Source organism: Pleurodeles waltl, chromosome 8 (genome assembly GCF_031143425.1).
Source record: "Pleurodeles waltl isolate 20211129_DDA chromosome 8, aPleWal1.hap1.20221129, whole genome shotgun sequence".
Lineage (NCBI taxonomy): Eukaryota > Metazoa > Chordata > Amphibia > Caudata > Salamandridae > Pleurodeles > Pleurodeles waltl.
Window position 1 is genome coordinate 14,958,221 of NC_090447.1, and position 16,846 is coordinate 14,975,066.

General features: G+C 49.3%; 1 protein-coding gene across 1 annotated transcript in view; it reads left to right on the forward strand.

Moving 5' to 3' along the window:
* LOC138249290 (extracellular calcium-sensing receptor-like) overlaps positions 1 to 16,846 on the forward strand; it is a 118,189-nt gene that overhangs the window by 18,910 nt on the left and 82,433 nt on the right. Inside the window, exons 2-3 of the mRNA XM_069203246.1 lie at positions 1,646 to 1,860; positions 5,154 to 5,445. Coding sequence (XP_069059347.1) covers positions 1,646 to 1,860; positions 5,154 to 5,445 — 507 coding nt within the window. The remainder of the gene's footprint in view (positions 1 to 1,645; positions 1,861 to 5,153; positions 5,446 to 16,846) is intronic.

Genomic DNA, 16,846 nt, shown 5'->3' on the forward strand with positions numbered 1-16,846 from the left:
TGAGCATTTTGGTAAATCGTCGACCATGGCTACCATTGTTAGAGACCCAGGCGCAAATTTATCAAAAAGTCACGCAACACTGTAGGACAATGTACTGTACTGTATTGCGGAGAGAGGGCAGAAATGCACCACATCTTCTAAAACATGATAAATCCCTGCTCTCTCCCTGTGCTGGTACACTGAGTGCTTCCTAATGCAAAGACAGGCGGCCTTGTACCATGGTGCAAGGGGGCCTGTGTTACAGGCAGGATAGTTTATGCAAGAAAGGGCACCTTCCTTCACAAAAACAATACTTTGAGGCAAATTGGACACATAGAAAGAGAAAGTAACAAGGAGAAATAAAGGATGTTTCTCCTTGTTACTCCTTCTATTTGGAAGGGATACCATTGTGAAGCAATTACAGGTTTCCTAACCTTAATAAATCTTGGACTGCATGACAATTAATGGGTAGATGCATTGGAATGTCCATGCTCCACCAATCAAACACCGTCTCAACGCAGAGTAAAGCAAGACATCATTTTGAGCTACCTTGGGTTAGTCTGGATGTGCAATGCCCCAGAGAGCCACACAAGGTGACTTTGCATGGCGTAGTAAATCTTACTCAAGGGCTTTCAGTGCAGTACGTCTCCTTGCATGATGCAAGGCCAAAACAATTACATCTGGGACTTCAGTTCTTTTATGGTCAAAATGCATCGTCTGGGACTTACAAAGTCTTCACAGGTCTCAGCATATGCATTTCAGTAGCTGAAAACCTGAAACCTCCCTTAACCTCCCTTAACAGGTAACTCAGTCCAGAGTTAATATGGATGATCAGTGAGGGGGAATATTGTGTGCTCTGTGTTTAAAGGGTTGAAACTACTTGACAGCAACTTTCATAATATCTGGAGCAGCTGCTCAAAAAGAAAGTATTTCAAAGGAAGTTTGAAAAAGAATTTGAACAAACTGTCATAGGAATCAATGGGAAAGGCAAATCTTGAGAACATTATTCTCTGATTTTTAACATACATATGCTGCCTTTGTAGCTCTGGTAAAGTGGCAGATTCGGAGAATGATAAGAGAATACTTAAGTGCTCCCAGAGGCAGTACCTTGCATAATGCTGCCTAGGTGATGGGCCGAACAGCTCCGGCCCTGGTTATTATATTACACATTGTAATCACCTAACCTTGTTATTACACAAAAAACAGGCATTAGACAGCAGCTGGGTACTTAAATAGCTCCAGGGATGTGAGATAATACAATGAGGATGTCAGATAAGAGGTTCCTCTAAACACAGGTTTCCCCTGAGATTGACTCAGTATAAATCTCCTTAACTTAGATGGCCCTTGACACTGTGAAGGAGCATTGTCCAATGCCAGTGATCCATGACTGGCCATGCGGCTTGTGCCACAAACCTGCATCCAAGACTTTGAAGATCACCCTCTTCTCAGAGGTAGAGGTTGGCTGGACTTAGAGGCATCTACTCACTAAATGTCATTGTTATGAATCTTATACTCTACTCTCAAGTCCTAACACATTAAAGACACCAGTCTGTCTTAAGGTACTTGATGAGGGGCCAAGTTTGATCTGTAGCTCAGAAGCACTGGGCATCAGTGGGGCTCCTGGTGCTTGGTTAGGGCCATGTTTGTACTGTGGCTCTGGTTGCAGCTCCTGGATTCAATGGCACTGGGCATCATGCTGGTCTTTCTCTCCGCTGTCACAAAGGGCTCGGTGGACCCTGCATGTAGAATCCAGAGCTGGAAGCAGGACAGATACTCACACAATGGAGATATTGTCATCGGGGGAGTGTTTGTCGTTCACTCAAAGTTCACATTCAATGAACCCTCATTCACAGAGAAGCCTCAGGCAGTGATCTGTGAAGGGTAAGAACCATGTATTCCTTCAATGTATGCATATGATTATGACACATGTGTGAGGCTTATTCCAAGATATGTACAAATTCAACGACTTTTTCCTTTGAGGGTTATGAGTTTACACACCGTGTAATGTCATGTCAACTTGTGTCATCTCACGCTATGTCATATCATGTCATGTTGTGTTGTGTCATCTCAGGCTATTTCATATCATGTCATGTTATCTTACATGGGGATCACGATGTGTAGTTTTTGCCAGTTTTCTTTGGTGTTGGTGGGAGCGTCCATTTAAGTAGCTGGCAGTAGCTAAAGGTGATGTTCCTAATGCTGTTGCTGGCAGTGTAGATTACTCTGAGGCAGCCTTTTGGTATCTTGTCCTTTCTGTTGTCAGTAGTCGTGTTGGATGGTGTTCAGCATGGGAATCTTCCCAGAATTCAGTCACGTAAGGTTGCAGCTGGGAGGACGGGAATTGTAACTAGCACAACCATCAAATCCAGAGTGGGGTAGCCATCCTGCATCCATGCCTGCGTCCATGGGGTCAATCCCAGATCCTTACAGGAGGAAGCTTTTGTCCATTGAGCCATGACTTCCAAGACAGTTATAGACTGGAAAGTGGAAAAACAGCATGAGGATGGAACCTCTAGGTCAGATATTTCCCCTCCAATCTCACCCTTCAAGACCCACATCTTCCCGGGAAATAATTATGGATTCGCACTGAGGCATCAGGATTTGGACCATGGTTTGAGCAGACTGTGGAGACAGCTGTGCTATCCTGCTTTAGACTGACTGTGCGGCTGATCCTGCAGTTTCCCTCTAGTGGATTTTCATGTCAAAGCTATTTGAAGTTCTACAATCTGCTTTCCCTTGTTCTATGGCACAGCTTTAAGCATTGCTGGCCTGGAGGTCCATCCGAGTGTATCTCAGCTCAAAGACAGTGGGGGTGAGCACTGTCTTCTCTCCTGACTTTGTCAACACTGCCAACAGGTTGTTGTTCTTGATTATGAAGGTATTTAGGCCTTTTTACCTTTACTCAGTGAGTAACTGCACCCACCTTCAGATGGATGTCTGGGGACATCCATGAGACTTGCTTTGCCCCCTCTAGATGGATCTCCACTAGAAGCTCACCAAGGGGCTTAGGGGCTTATTTCCAAGCACCCGTGGTGCAGGGGGGCGCAGCAAGTGTCTTGCTGTCCCGCAACCAGGAAAGGGCAGAAATGCCCTGTATCTACCAGATACTGCCCATTTCTGTCCTCTCCCCAGCGCTGGCACTGAAATTAGCTGCCCAGTGACAACGCAGGCACCCTTGCATCATAGTGCAAGCCTGCGTGCATTGCAAGGAATGATTGTTAATGTGCAGGAAGGTGTCCCTTCCAGCACATAACCAATCACTCATGGCATTTTGCATAGAACAAGCAAAAACGAGAAGTGAACGCATTTCTCCCCATTGCGCCACTCTAACGCCACCCCAGGGGTGGCATTAATTCTTGGCGCTGCCTCAGGTTTATGATTTCTCGTGAATCTGGAGCGGTGTCAAAAGCAATGAGTGTTTCATGGAAACGCCCACAGCAACACCCATTGCATGCCTCTCTGCTGCAAAAACTGCATCGCAAGGGGCATAGTTACAAGGCGGCCTTAAGCCACGCAAAGCACTTAGCACTGCTTTCTAAATCGAGCAATAGGCACAGCGCCACCGGAATATCGCCAAAAGGGACGCTCCGTGGGCGCTAGGGGCTTGTAAATAAGCCCCTCAGTTTATTTCACTCTGTCTGTTCTTTCGTCTTTGTTGTTTTCCTTCATCTCTTTCTTGTCAATTCTCTGATATCGTCTCATTTTAGCATCTAGTCTTTTGCTTTTCATCACCTGCGTTTGCATTTTTGGTCATTCGTGTTGTGTACATGCTGTCCTAGAACAGTGACTCTTCTTAGTGTTTGAATTATTAAAGGTGAGAGGTATGTGATAGTACGTATTTATGTTTGCCACATGCCTCTCTTCTTAATTGCCTTTGTGTCTGCATGCATTCCTTGTATTCTGTGTCCCATATTCCATTACTGTTTAATGTTCAATTGATGCATTTTGTGGTAGTTGCAAATATAGCTGCTTAAATGGCTCCAACTAATGAACAATTTATCTTCATCTCCACCTTGTATTTTTTCCAGTGCCACAACCCGGCCCGTAGTTTTAAGCTGAGCTCTGTACTTACTTTGTAAGTACAGTCCTCTTTCTTTTAAAAAGTAAAGTATGAGCTGGACATTAAAGTTAGCAACCATGAAATTTAGGGCCAGATTTACAAGGCCCTAGCGCAACCAGAGCATAGCTTTTTGCAACACTTTGGTGGTGCTAACAACTTCTCCATATTTACAAGGAGGTGTAATGCCACTTTTTGTGGCTTTACGCCTCCTTGTAAATATGGACCCCTGCAAAGCATTTTTCTGTATCAGAGGGGCCTGCAATGGGTGTTGCTGTGGGCATTCCACCACAACACCCATTGCTTTTGACGCTGCCCCAGATTTAGAAGAAGGCATAAATCTGAGGCAGCACCAAAATCTAACGCCACCCCAGGGGTAGAGTTAGAATGGCACAAGGAGGAATACTTTTATTCCTCCTCGTTTTTTTGCTTTTTCTATCTGTACTGCATTCTGCAGCAAACATAGAAGAAGTAAAATGCCATGGATGATTGTTTATGTGCAGGAAGGGACACCTTCCTGCACATAAACAATAACAGCCCTCAACACACTATGGTGCAAGGATAGCTGTGCTGGCGCAGGCTGCTTAATTTAGCACATGTGCAGGAGGAAACATAGGAATGTGCCATATTCTTGTAAATACGGTACATCCCTGCATTTCAAAACTGGTGCTGCACTGCAAATTTTGGCCCAGCGCCATGCTGCCCCAGTTTCTTGTAAATCTGGACCTTAGTTTATCAACCCCTTCAAAGTTCGAAGTAGTTATTGACTACTTGTTCTTGCTACCTTGAAAGAGTTAACTGACTAAGGGCAGTAATTTGAAGTGAACTGGTATTTTGGCACAGTGGTAACCAACCACCTGCTCCCCAATGTCTCCAAGGACAGGTCTCATATTCACTATACCCATGGATATTTTCCCCTTGACTCTGAGATGTCTTGATTCTATAAAAGGGGGAGATTTCAAGGTGATTTCAATATGTCTACAACATGTAATCAGTGACTGAAATCTTATGTTAAGTACATACACATTATCGCTCAACTCATACAGTGCTCTCTTTTTGTTAGTTCTCTTAAAGTTATCCGCCATTGTTGAAAGGATAGCGCTGCTTTCTTCTCTAGGTTCTACACACGCTATTACCGGGATGCTCTCGCTATGAGTTTTGCCATTGAAGAAGTCAATGAAAGTCCAGAAATATTGCCAAATATCACCCTGGGCTTCCGCATTTTTGACTCCTGCATGTCTGAGAGCCGAGCCATCCAGGGGGTCTTGGAGCTGCTCACAGGAAAGACTGGACCCATTCCTGGATATAGCTGTGAGAAGCGCCCACCATTGGCTGGAGTCATTGGGGAAACAATGTCCTCTTTAACCGTCCCAATGGCCAGGATTATGGGTGTCTTCAAATATCCACAGGTAACACCACACTGTGGTGCTTTAGCCCTGCATCTCAAAGAGATATTTTCCAAAGCCTGTCTTATGCTAGAAATTAAAATGTTAATTTGTAGCCACAAGTATCATATATCTGCATGTCATGAGCCCTGCATCACAGCAGTGCAAACTATAGTTATGTCATTTATGTATAACTGGTGAATGTCAGTGGCTTTCAAAGGTTTTGAACACTTTTTTATTATTAGAAGACCTAGGTATAACTCCACTTTAAACTTAGCTTTTCAGTGAATTTCAAAGTTCGGCAATTTTGTTTGCTTTTCATTAACATACGGTAAGATGTTACTATGATTGGCCTGTGGCCAAACCCCTGCTGTGCACAGAAACTGTCAAAACTAGTAGTAGTCTTATCTAAATGTGAATAATGTGGCAGAATGAGTTTGTATTACAAGTTGTGTGACCCCTAGAGTTGCCTGTCAAGGGACCCCACCTGACAGCGCTCAGTAGCCTCACTCAGTTGTGTTAAGTTAGATTGTTGACATGGCCTCATTTTTAAGTAAGGGCTCGGTCCTTTTTTCATCCTCCTATTTCAGTTTTTGTAAATCCCATCTCCAGCAGTGATGCGGAGGTGAGTGGAACACGTTGACACATTCCTCATAAGTCTTCAGTAAGGTAATAAGTTTCCCATTCCATCTAACATGTGCACAAGAATGAGATTGGCCCTACACGAGCACTATGTCAATATTGTTGCTTGCACCACATTAACGTAATTAATATTGAAGTTAACGTGGCTCAACAAGGTCGAAATCCCCACGACGTATTTACAGAGTGGAGCAATGCCTGCACCAGGCACAATGTATGCAAAGGGAGCGTTCCCCCATTGGGGGGAAGGAGGGTGAAAAAACGATGCAAGGAAATCTATGAGATTTCCTTGTGTCATTTTTTTGCCGCACTTTTAACACCCACTCAATAGCAGGCAATAAAAGGGGGCTTCTATTGTTTAGAATGGGCCCCTATGTACTCTGCAGGAGTAGCGCCAATATTTTGGCACTACTCCAGCAGAGTACATCAATAGCGTCATAAAAAATGAATCCAGGTGGCGGTCTTTCAACCGCGGTATTCCATTGGCGGTACGCTCCGCTGCGCTCAAAATACACACACATTTACAAAACACAACCACATTGGACAATTCGAAATACACACACCTGATACACATACACACACCACTCCCACACACCCAATACAATATAAAACACACACCCACATCACCCACAAACCCCTACGACAAAAGCACAGAGAGAGACACCATCATCAACAAACTAGCATCCACAGGCACACCACACCATCACTCACACAACATCCACGTACCTCACACAACACACACAAACACATCCCCTCACACATCACAACACACACCAACTCACACATCACCCACACCACACCATGGCACCGCAAAGACTCCCCAGGTTCTCTGAGGAGGAGCTCAGGGTCATGGTGGAGGAAATCGTCCGGGTAGAGCCACAGCTATTTGGATCACATGTGCAGCACACCTCCATAGCTAGGGAGATGGAGCTATGGCGCAGAATTGTAGACAGGGTCAACGCAGTGGGACAGCATCCAAGAACTAGGGATGACATCAGGAGGAGGTGGAACGACCTAAGGGGGAAGGTGCGTTCCGTGGTCTCAAGACACCAGATTGCAGTTCAGAGGACTGGTGGCGGACTCCCACCTCCTCCCCCACAACTAACAACATGGGAGGAGCAGGCCTTGGCTATACTGCATCCTGAAGGCCTCGGAGGAGTAGCAGGAGGAATGGACTCTGGTAAGTCAAATCTTAACTATTACATCCCCCACCCTACCTGCATGCTATCACATACCCCACCTTCACCCTCACCCGCATCACTCCAACACCTCACATATGTCCCACTATCACAACCCACACATCCCAATACCAAGCCCTGCAAGCAACACCAAAGCATGGACACCCATCACCAAAGCATGTCCACTACAGATAGCCACACAGATCCCCAAACCAAATATCACACAAGGTCCTAGACAAGAATGTAAGCACTGGGGTACAGGGTCACCCACCCATTGCACACGATGGCACACACAGATGCAATAATTATGCCTTTACACCCCTGCAGGACCACTACCCAACTTCACTGGACAGGAGGTTCCAGACATGTCCACAACCCCCACAGAAGAGGCCCACAGTGATGACAGCAGCTCTGTCCAAATGGATCTAGATGACCAGCCCGGCCCATCTGGGACCTCGGGACAGTCGGTTTCCCACACACTGGCTCATGCCACCACAGGGCCTCCCCCTCAGGAAACACCAGCAGAGCACCCACCCAGCGGGCCTATACATCTGTCCCCAGGACAAGACAAGCAGCAGTGTGTCCACCACTACAGGGAACCCAGGCAAACCCACCAACCCAAGAACATCAGGGACCTGGGGGCAGTGGCAGTGGGCACACGGTTCAGGGGACAGAGGAAAAGGAAAAATGGGGAACTGGGAGGACTGCTGTGTGACGGGGGAGGACAGGCCCAGGGAACCCACTCTCCACGAGGCCCTCTCCAACATCATGGGAGCGTACCATCATTCCCAGGAGACGATGGCAACGGTACTGGCCAAGTTTCAGGAGACCCAGCGGCTGCAGCAGGAACAGTATTTGGGGATCAGGGAGGAACTCAAGTCCATCAACACCACCCTGGTCACCATTGTAGGGGTGCTGAAGGTCCTTGTGAACACCAGGAGGGACACTGTGGCACAACAAGGGGCCCCTGACACTAGCCTCGATGATGAACAGCCCACCACCTCTGCTGGCGCTAGTGGACAGGAGGTACCGCTATAGGAGCACGACACCAGCACCCCACCCCCTGCAGATGGAGAACCACCCGCAAACGGTCCCTGAGATCCAGGACAAAGACAGAGAACCGTGCTAAGACCCCCACCAAGAAATGAGACCACCCTGAATGTCATCCTTCTGTCCCATTTCGTCACCCTGTCCATCCTTAAACTGCCCTAGCTCCACTTCCTATGCCCCTGTGGATAATGCACCTGTGAGACAAATAACTGGACTCTGCCATGGACAATCCTCCACCATCACCCCTGACCATTTTACAACCCCCTCTACTATTTTGCACTTAAATAAACACCCTTGAATCACAAAACAATCTGGAGCCAGTCTGTGCTTTCACAAATGTGTATTTGCTATGACTAAGGAAAATAGCAATGTCCATTGTATTGTCAACATACCTATCTCACACAGCTCTAGTCCATGAGGTAATATAGCAGAGGTCACACAGTGGGACTCACATCTGTGAAATGGAAATGCAAAGTAACAAGTCAGGGTCCATACACTGTATGAAAGTGACTGACATATGATAGGTCTAACAATTGTATGAGATGTAGGAGGCAGTGATGTCTTCTTACCTGTGTCTCACTGGAAGTATTGCTGGATAACATTTCTGTTGTCGATATCCTCTTCTTCTGCCTCCTCTTCTTCACTGTCCACAGGCTCCACAGCTGCCACAAGACCTGCTTCTGGACCATCCTCCTGCAGAAAATGCACCTGTCTCCCCCAAACCAGGTTGTGCAGCATAAAGCAGGCCACGATGATCTGGCACACCTTCTTTGGTGAATAGTAGAGAGAACCACCTGTCATATGGAGGCAACGGAATCTGGCCTTCAGGAGTCCGAAAGTCCTTTCGATCACTCTCCTAGTTCGCCCATATGTCTCATTGTAGCATTCCTCTGCCCTTGTCCTGGGATTTCTCACTGGGGTCAGTAGCCATGACAGGTTGGGGTAACCAGAGTCACCTGCAAATGTCTAGGGACAACTGTTAGACACACACTAACCCCAGACCCAGACAATCATTCACACGGTATAGGGTCCTTGTCCTCACCTATTAGCCACACATGGTGACTCTGGAGTTGCCCCATCACATAAGGGATGCTGCTATCCCTCAAAATGTAAGCGTCATGCACCGAGCCTTGAAGCTTGGCATTCACATGGGAGATGTACAGGTCCGCCAAACACACCATCTGCACATTCATCGAATGGTAGCTCTTCCTGTTTCTGTACACCTGTTCACTCTTGTGGGGGAGTACCAATGCCACATGTGTCCCATCAATGGCACCTATGATGTTGGGGATATGTCCCAGGGCATAGAAGTCACCTTTCACTGTGGGCAAATCCTCCACCTGAGGGAAAACAATGTAGTTGCGCATGTGTTTCAGCAGGGCAGACAACACTCTGGACAACATGTTTGAGAACATAGGCTGGGACATCCCTGATGCAATAGCCGCTGTTGTTTGAAAAGACCCACTTGCCAGGGAATGGAGTACTGACAGGACCTGTACTAGAGGGGGGGATTCCTGTGGGATGGCGGATAGCTGAAATCAGGTCTGGCTCCAACTGGGCACACAGTTCCTGGATTGTGGCACGATCAAGTCTGTATGTGATAATGATATGTCTGTCTTCCATTGTCGACAGGTCCACCAGCGGTCTGTACACCGGAGGATGCCGCCATCTCCTCACCTGCCCCAGCGGACATGCCCTATGGACGAGAACAGCGAGCACAGAGTCAGCCAACATTGAGGTATTAAAAAAAGAATTTATTGCACACATTCATCAATCCGCAATGTGCCTGTCACTGTGTGTATGCAAGGCCTAGATAGGTGTGACGCATTTAAAATTAATGCCATGGGGCCCCCTGAAATGGCGGCTGCCTGACCTGTAATGTGGGACAAGGGGATATGAGATAACTGCGCTGGCGTTGTACACCGTCGCGGTAGGCGGTCGAAGACAGTGGCGCAATCCTGCATTGGTTAACATTGGACCCTATGGGTCCCAGGAGCCAATGACGATGTACGCCGGCGGTGACGGTACGCACCGCTGCTGATGTGACCGCCATTTTCTCTCTGTTCACTCACTTGATACCTGACCTTCGACAGGAGAGGACCTACACTGCAAGTGCTGCTGTGACCTCAGCCTGGAAGCGACAATGGCTCATGTGTCTGGGAAAGGGCCCCTGTCTTCACTTCGGAGGAGTTGGAGAAGTTAGTGGATGGGGTCCTCCCCTAGTACACGCTACTCTACGGTCCTCCAGACAAACAGGTGAGTACACTGTGAGCATGCTGTATGGGCAATGCCTGTTTGGAGTGGTGTGGATGGATGGAAGATACGGGGGGGACTGAGGCCTGCATGAGCGGACGGTGAGTGTATGTGCGTCAGGGCAAGGTTGGGAACGTGGGTCAATGACTGTGATGGTCCGGAGGGTTAAAAATGATCCTTTTCTCCTGTACTATTCCTCTAGTGCCCACCAGAAGAAGGATATTTGGCGTGCCATCGCCAAGGACGTCCGGACCCTGGGGATCCACCACAGTCGGAGCACCCACTGCTGGAAAAGATGGGAGGACATTCGTCGCTGGAGTAAGAAGACAGCAGAGGCTCAGCTGGGGATGGCCTCCCAACGTGGGAGGGGTGCCTGTCGCACCATGACCCCCCTGATGTTCCGGATCCTGGTGGTGGCCTATCCAGAGTTGGATGGGCGCTTGAGGGCATCACAGCAGCCACAAGGGGGTAAGTACATTCACATCCATCTGACTCTGCGCGCATTACAAGGTGTCTGGGTGGGGGAGGTGGGCTGTGGGTTCCTCTAGGCCAGGGTGATTTTTATAGGCAAGGTCCCTTCATGAGGCAGGCTATGGGGCACCCCAACCCCACCAGTGGTAAGAGCCATCTACACCTAGTCAGGCTCCTGTGACTTCCATGTGTGCAGCAATCGGACATAGGCCTTGTATCCCATGTCCCTGTGATTAATTAAGGAACTCTAAGTGCATGGCGTAGTGCAGAGGGCTGCTGTGTCTGTGGTGTCCGCCACCGGTAGCGGTATTGCATACACTGAACATGTCTTTCTTCTGTATCCCCCCTCACTTTTTGTGGTCTCCCTGTTCTTGTGTGCATTAGCATCATCCGGCGGAGGAGCAGTGCAACCGGAGCAGGAGGGAGCTGCCTCCCACATGGCCCTGGAGGGCGAGATAACGGAGTCTGAAGCCGCCAGTGGGACGGAGGGTGAGGGGAGCTCCACGGCAGGGACAGGTGACAGCTGCAACAGCGACTCCTCCTCTGATGGGAGCTCCCTTGCGGTGGTGGGCCCCTCTGTGCCCCCAGCATCAACAGGTACAGCCGCCAGCCACACTACCAGCACCGCCCTCCCAGCAGCCTCTCAGCGTGTGTCCCGTGGCCGCTCACCCAGGAGGGTGGGCATCTCCTTCGCCTTAGGCACCTCAGGCCCTGCCCCAGTCAGCCCTGCTGCCCTCAGTGAAGATGCTATTGACCTCCTGAGATCCCTCACTGTTGGGCAGTCTACCATTCTGAATGCCATCCAGGGTGTAGAGAGGCAGTTGCAACAAACAAATGTACACCTGGAGAGCATTCATTCTGGCCAGGCAGCCCAACAGCGAGCATTTCAGTGCCTCTGCACTGATGGCAGCCATTATCCCTGTGTCCAGCCTCCCCCTCAAACTTCCTCCACCCAGACCCAATCCCCGTACCTCAGCCTATCCCAAGCACACCATCAGACCAGCATGCACACACATCAACACACAAGGGTGGCTCAGGCAAACATAAGCACCACACATCCCACAGGCCCTCACAGGCCCTCACACAAGCCTCATACCCATGCACACATACCAATGTCCACTGCCTCCACTGTGTCCCCCTCCTCCACGTCTCCCTCCTCCCTCCTTGTCTCATCTCCACTCACACCTGCATGCACTACATCTTCAGCCACTAACTCCATCACCAGCACACCCATCACCACACACCGCTCACGTGCACTCACCACCCCCACTACCATTCACACATCCCCAGTGTCCTCTACCAGTGTGTCTGTGAGCCCTCCTCCCAATGTACACAAACGCAACCACACACCCACCCAACAGCCATCCACCTTACAACAGCCTCCAGCCCATGCACCTTCACCCAAAGTCAGCAAACGTACACCTCCTACATCCACTACCTCTTCCTCCACTCCCAAACCCCCTCCATCTACCCGTCCCAGTGTGTCTAAAAAGGTTTTCCTATCAAATGTTGACCTCTTCCCTACACCTCCCCCACCCGTCCGCCCCCTAGGGCCTGCATTTCCAGGTCCCAACACAGCACCTCAGCCACCACATCACCGGGCACAGTGGTGCCCGCAATAGCGGGATTTTGGAGTGAGCCAAGCAACAGGGCTGCCAGTGTCCCACGGAGAGAGGGCAAGGACATTCTGCCACCTCCAAAAGTCAAAAAGTTGCCCACATCCTGGAGGGAGAAGGCGAAAACACCTGCCAGCAAGGGCACAGGCAAAACAAAAGTGGAAAGTGGCAAGACAGCTGCGCCACCATCCAAGGTGGGGGAGGGCCAGAAAATCAAGGGCTGGTCCACGTCGACACCAACCTGCATGGCGGACTAGACCGCCACCAGCACCGCCACCTGCACCGCCGCCACAGAGACCGCCACCAGCACCGCAGACACTGAGGCCGCCACCAGAGCCACAGTCACTGAGCCCGCCACCAGCACTGCAGTCACTGAGCCCGCCACCAGCACCGCAGTCACTGAGCCCGCCACCACAAAGGCCGCCACCAGCACCGCCGCCACAAAGACCGCCGCCAGAACCGATTCCACAGAGGCTGCCGCCAGCACAGATTCCACAGAGGCCGCCGCCAGCACTGATGCCACAGAGCCCGCCGCCAGCACTGATGCCACAGAGTCTGCTGCAAGCACTGCCGCTACTGACACAGCCGCCAGCACCGATGCCACTGAGGCAGCCACAAGCACCACCGTGACTGATACCTCTGCCAGCACCGCCAGCGGCCCCGCGACATCCTGAACCAGTGGCACCACCGCAGACATGGCTGCTTTCCCCAGTGGTCAGTCGTCCGAGCCTGGTGGTCAGTTCCAGGAGCCTGGGCAGCTTGCATGTTGCACCACCGTCAGTGGAGTGTCACATCCACTACCTCAGTCCTTGGCAGGATGAAGCACTCTAGGCACAAAGCCCCCTCCAGAATCAGTGGAGTATCACATCCACTACCTCAGTCCTTGGCAGGATAAAGCACTCTGGGCAAAAAGCCCCCTCCAGAACCAGTGGAGAATCACATCCACTACCTCAGTCTTTGGCAGGATGAAGCACTCTGGGCACAAAGCACCCTCCAGAGCCAGTGGAGAATCACATCCACTACCTCAGTCCTTGGCAGGATGAAGCACTCTGGGCACAAGGCCCCATCCAGAACCAGTGGAGAAAGGCATCCACTACCTCAGTCCTTGGCAGGATGAAGCACTCTGAGCACAAATCCCCCTCCAGAACCAGTGGAGTATCACATCCACTACCTCAGTCCTTGGCAGGATGAAGCACTCTGGGCACAAAGCCCCCTCCAGACCAGTGGATAATCACATCCACTACCTCGGTCCTTTGCAGGATGATACACTCTGGGCACAAAGCCCCCTCCAGAACCAGAGGAGAAAGGCATCCACTACCTCAGTCCTCGGCAGGATGAAGCACTCTGAGCACAAAGCTCCCTCCAGAACCAGTGGAGAATCACATCCACTACCTCAGTCCTTGGCAGGATGAAGCACTCTAGGCAGAAGCCCCCCTCCAGAACCAGTGGAGAAAGGCATCCACTACCTCAGTCCTTGGCAGAATGAAGCACTCTGGGCACAAAGCCCCCTCCAGAACCGGTAAAGAAATGCATCCACTACCTCAGTCCTTGGGAGGATGAAGCACTCTGGGCACAAAGCCCCCTCCAGAACCAGTGTGATGCAGGATGCAGCAGGGGGCAAACCACCCACTGGAGAGACTTGAGAGACTGTGGCTTTGCACTCCCCAGGATGCAGCTGTGGACAAACCACCCACTAGAGAGACTTGAGAGACTGTGGCTTTACACTCCCCAAGATAAAGCAGTGGGCAACCCACCCACTGGAGAGACTTGAGAGACTGTGGCTTTGCACTCCCCAGGATACATGAATGGGCATGGAGCTCCCTCGTGGAGCTGGCGTTGTGCACTCATCCGGCTGAGGTGCCCCCCCCTCCCTTACCCCTGAGGTGATTGTTTCATTTCTATCTGATGCCCCAGCAGTGTTCTCTCCGTTTGGAGTCTGGTATCGAGTGTGGGCCTAACCCATGCATTTTGGGCCCAGTGGTCCACGGACTATGAATGGTGCACTATCCGGGCTTGTATAGTTGGTGTACATAATTGTTTATACTGTATTTCAAGTTTTGACAAATTGATTTTTATTGATTACATGTTACAATCATTTCCTTTTGTCATTGCGTTCTTCCAGGGGGGTTGGGGGTGTAAATGTAATGTTGCAGCATGTATTTGTGTGTATGTTGTTGTGGGTGAGGGTGGGGGTGTTGCGTGTGTGTTTCACTCTCTTTTCCCTCCCCCCTCCCCTGTGTTGTAGGTGCAGTACTCACCGTGGTCGTCGCTGCCGTCGTTCGTGCTCCTGGTAGAGGAGGATTTGGAGTTCTGGCTCCATGGTGTCCTGGTTCCTAGTGGGTTGTGTAGAGGTGAGTGTTTTCCCTTCCAAGTCCTGTTTCTGCCGTGTTTTTGTTCGTGTTGGTTCCACCCCAGTAAAAGTGGCGGATTGGGCTCTCATAATAGTGTGGGCGGTACATTGTCTTCCGCCTGTCGGCGGTCACCGCGTTGCTATTTGTTTGTACCGCCGTGGCGGTCGGAGTGTTAAAGTGGCTGTCTATGTTGGCAGTTTCTGCCATGGTCGTGATTCCATTTCTTTTACCGCCGGCCTGTTGGCAGTCTTACCACCGCTTTAACACAGACCGCCAGGGTTGTAATGAGGGCCTTTGTGTCAAAAGTGCCCCACATAAGTGACGCAACCCTGATGCAAAATCATACTAAATTTGGGGCATGCGGTTAATAGCTGTTTGCACAATTCCTTGTCTCTTCGTTCATATGGATGGTGGGTGTTCAACATAGGTCCAGTTGTTTCAGGATGAATACAAATGAAATGAAATGAAAGGAAATGAGACTTATTAAGCGCAAAGGTACTTCCTGCAGTATCCCAGCGCTGTGTTTTCAGTGAGAACTGCGGAAAAGCACTCCTGATTTTCATTTAGTTTTATTGATTGTAAATATATATATGAAAAAACCTGCCATTGATCCATTGTTCATAACCCTTAACTCTGCATTCTATAAATGTCTCAGTCTGGTGCGTCTTGGATTCACTTGATTAGTTAGTGACACTTTTCATCAATGGAATGTGAGCATCATAATAACCTATAAGAGCGCTGACAACAGAAGCCATAACCTGTGCTCAATTGATGAAGGAGCATAGATTTGAGCCTATGCATTTGTAAGGACGAGACACAATCACTAGAGGAACCAGGGGACTTTCAGAGTGCACATCAAAGCCCAAATCCTTTACATTATAAAATGGACATGTCTGTCAGCTACCAATGTCAGTGATCACTACTCTTGAATTGAAGAGCGACCGTTGTGGATGAAAATAGCCAGCTCAGTTTTAGACTGCTTGTGCTGTGGGGTCTTAGGCCTCATGCAATCTTGATGGTTTTTAGGAGACAATGCAGATCTAGGCTTGGCTGATGATATTGTGAGAATGTAATGTAGATCTATGTATCATTCACGTAACATTGTACCAATACCTGATGGTTATTTGCAATATCAAATTATAGCTACAAATATGCGTGGAACAAACAGCAGGGATTAGGTCTCTGGGCAATATCATTTTAACAGCTCTTGTCTCTGAGAGGAAATGAACAGTTACTCTTGGTCAATTGTTTGATAATATTGAGTGGTTCACTCTATCAAAAGCAGCAGAAAGGTCAAACATAGCCTCAAGTGAAGCATCCCTTCATCCTTGTCTCATTGAGTAAGATCTCAGAACACAAGCAGTGCTGTGTCAGTTCTGTGTTGAAGTCTCAGGGGGAGATTTAAGGAAAGTGGTGCTGCACACAGTGCTGCGCCACTTTCCTTGCACCCCTTAGTGCACTCCTACCGCCACCATGTGTGCAACGTATTTAAAATACAGCGCACCATGGTGCAGGGTAGGGGGAAATAGCTTCATTTTTTTATGCTATTGACGTACTCCTGTAGAGTACATAGAAGCCCATTAAAAATAATAGTATGCCCCCTTTTTAACTCCTGCTCTGAGCAGGCGTTAAAAGTGGTGAAACAAATGGTGCAAGGAAATGTCTTAGATCTTATACATTATGCTTGGTGCAGGCATAATGTGGCGCAAGGAGTTACAAAGTGGTGCAAAGCATTGTGCCACTTTGTAAACATGGCGTAGCATTGTTAGTCTTCCAATGCCACATTAGCGTAAAAAACATGACGTTAATGTGGCGTTGGAATGGCACCAGGCCCTCTTAAATCAGTGCCAAAGCCCTTATTGGATGG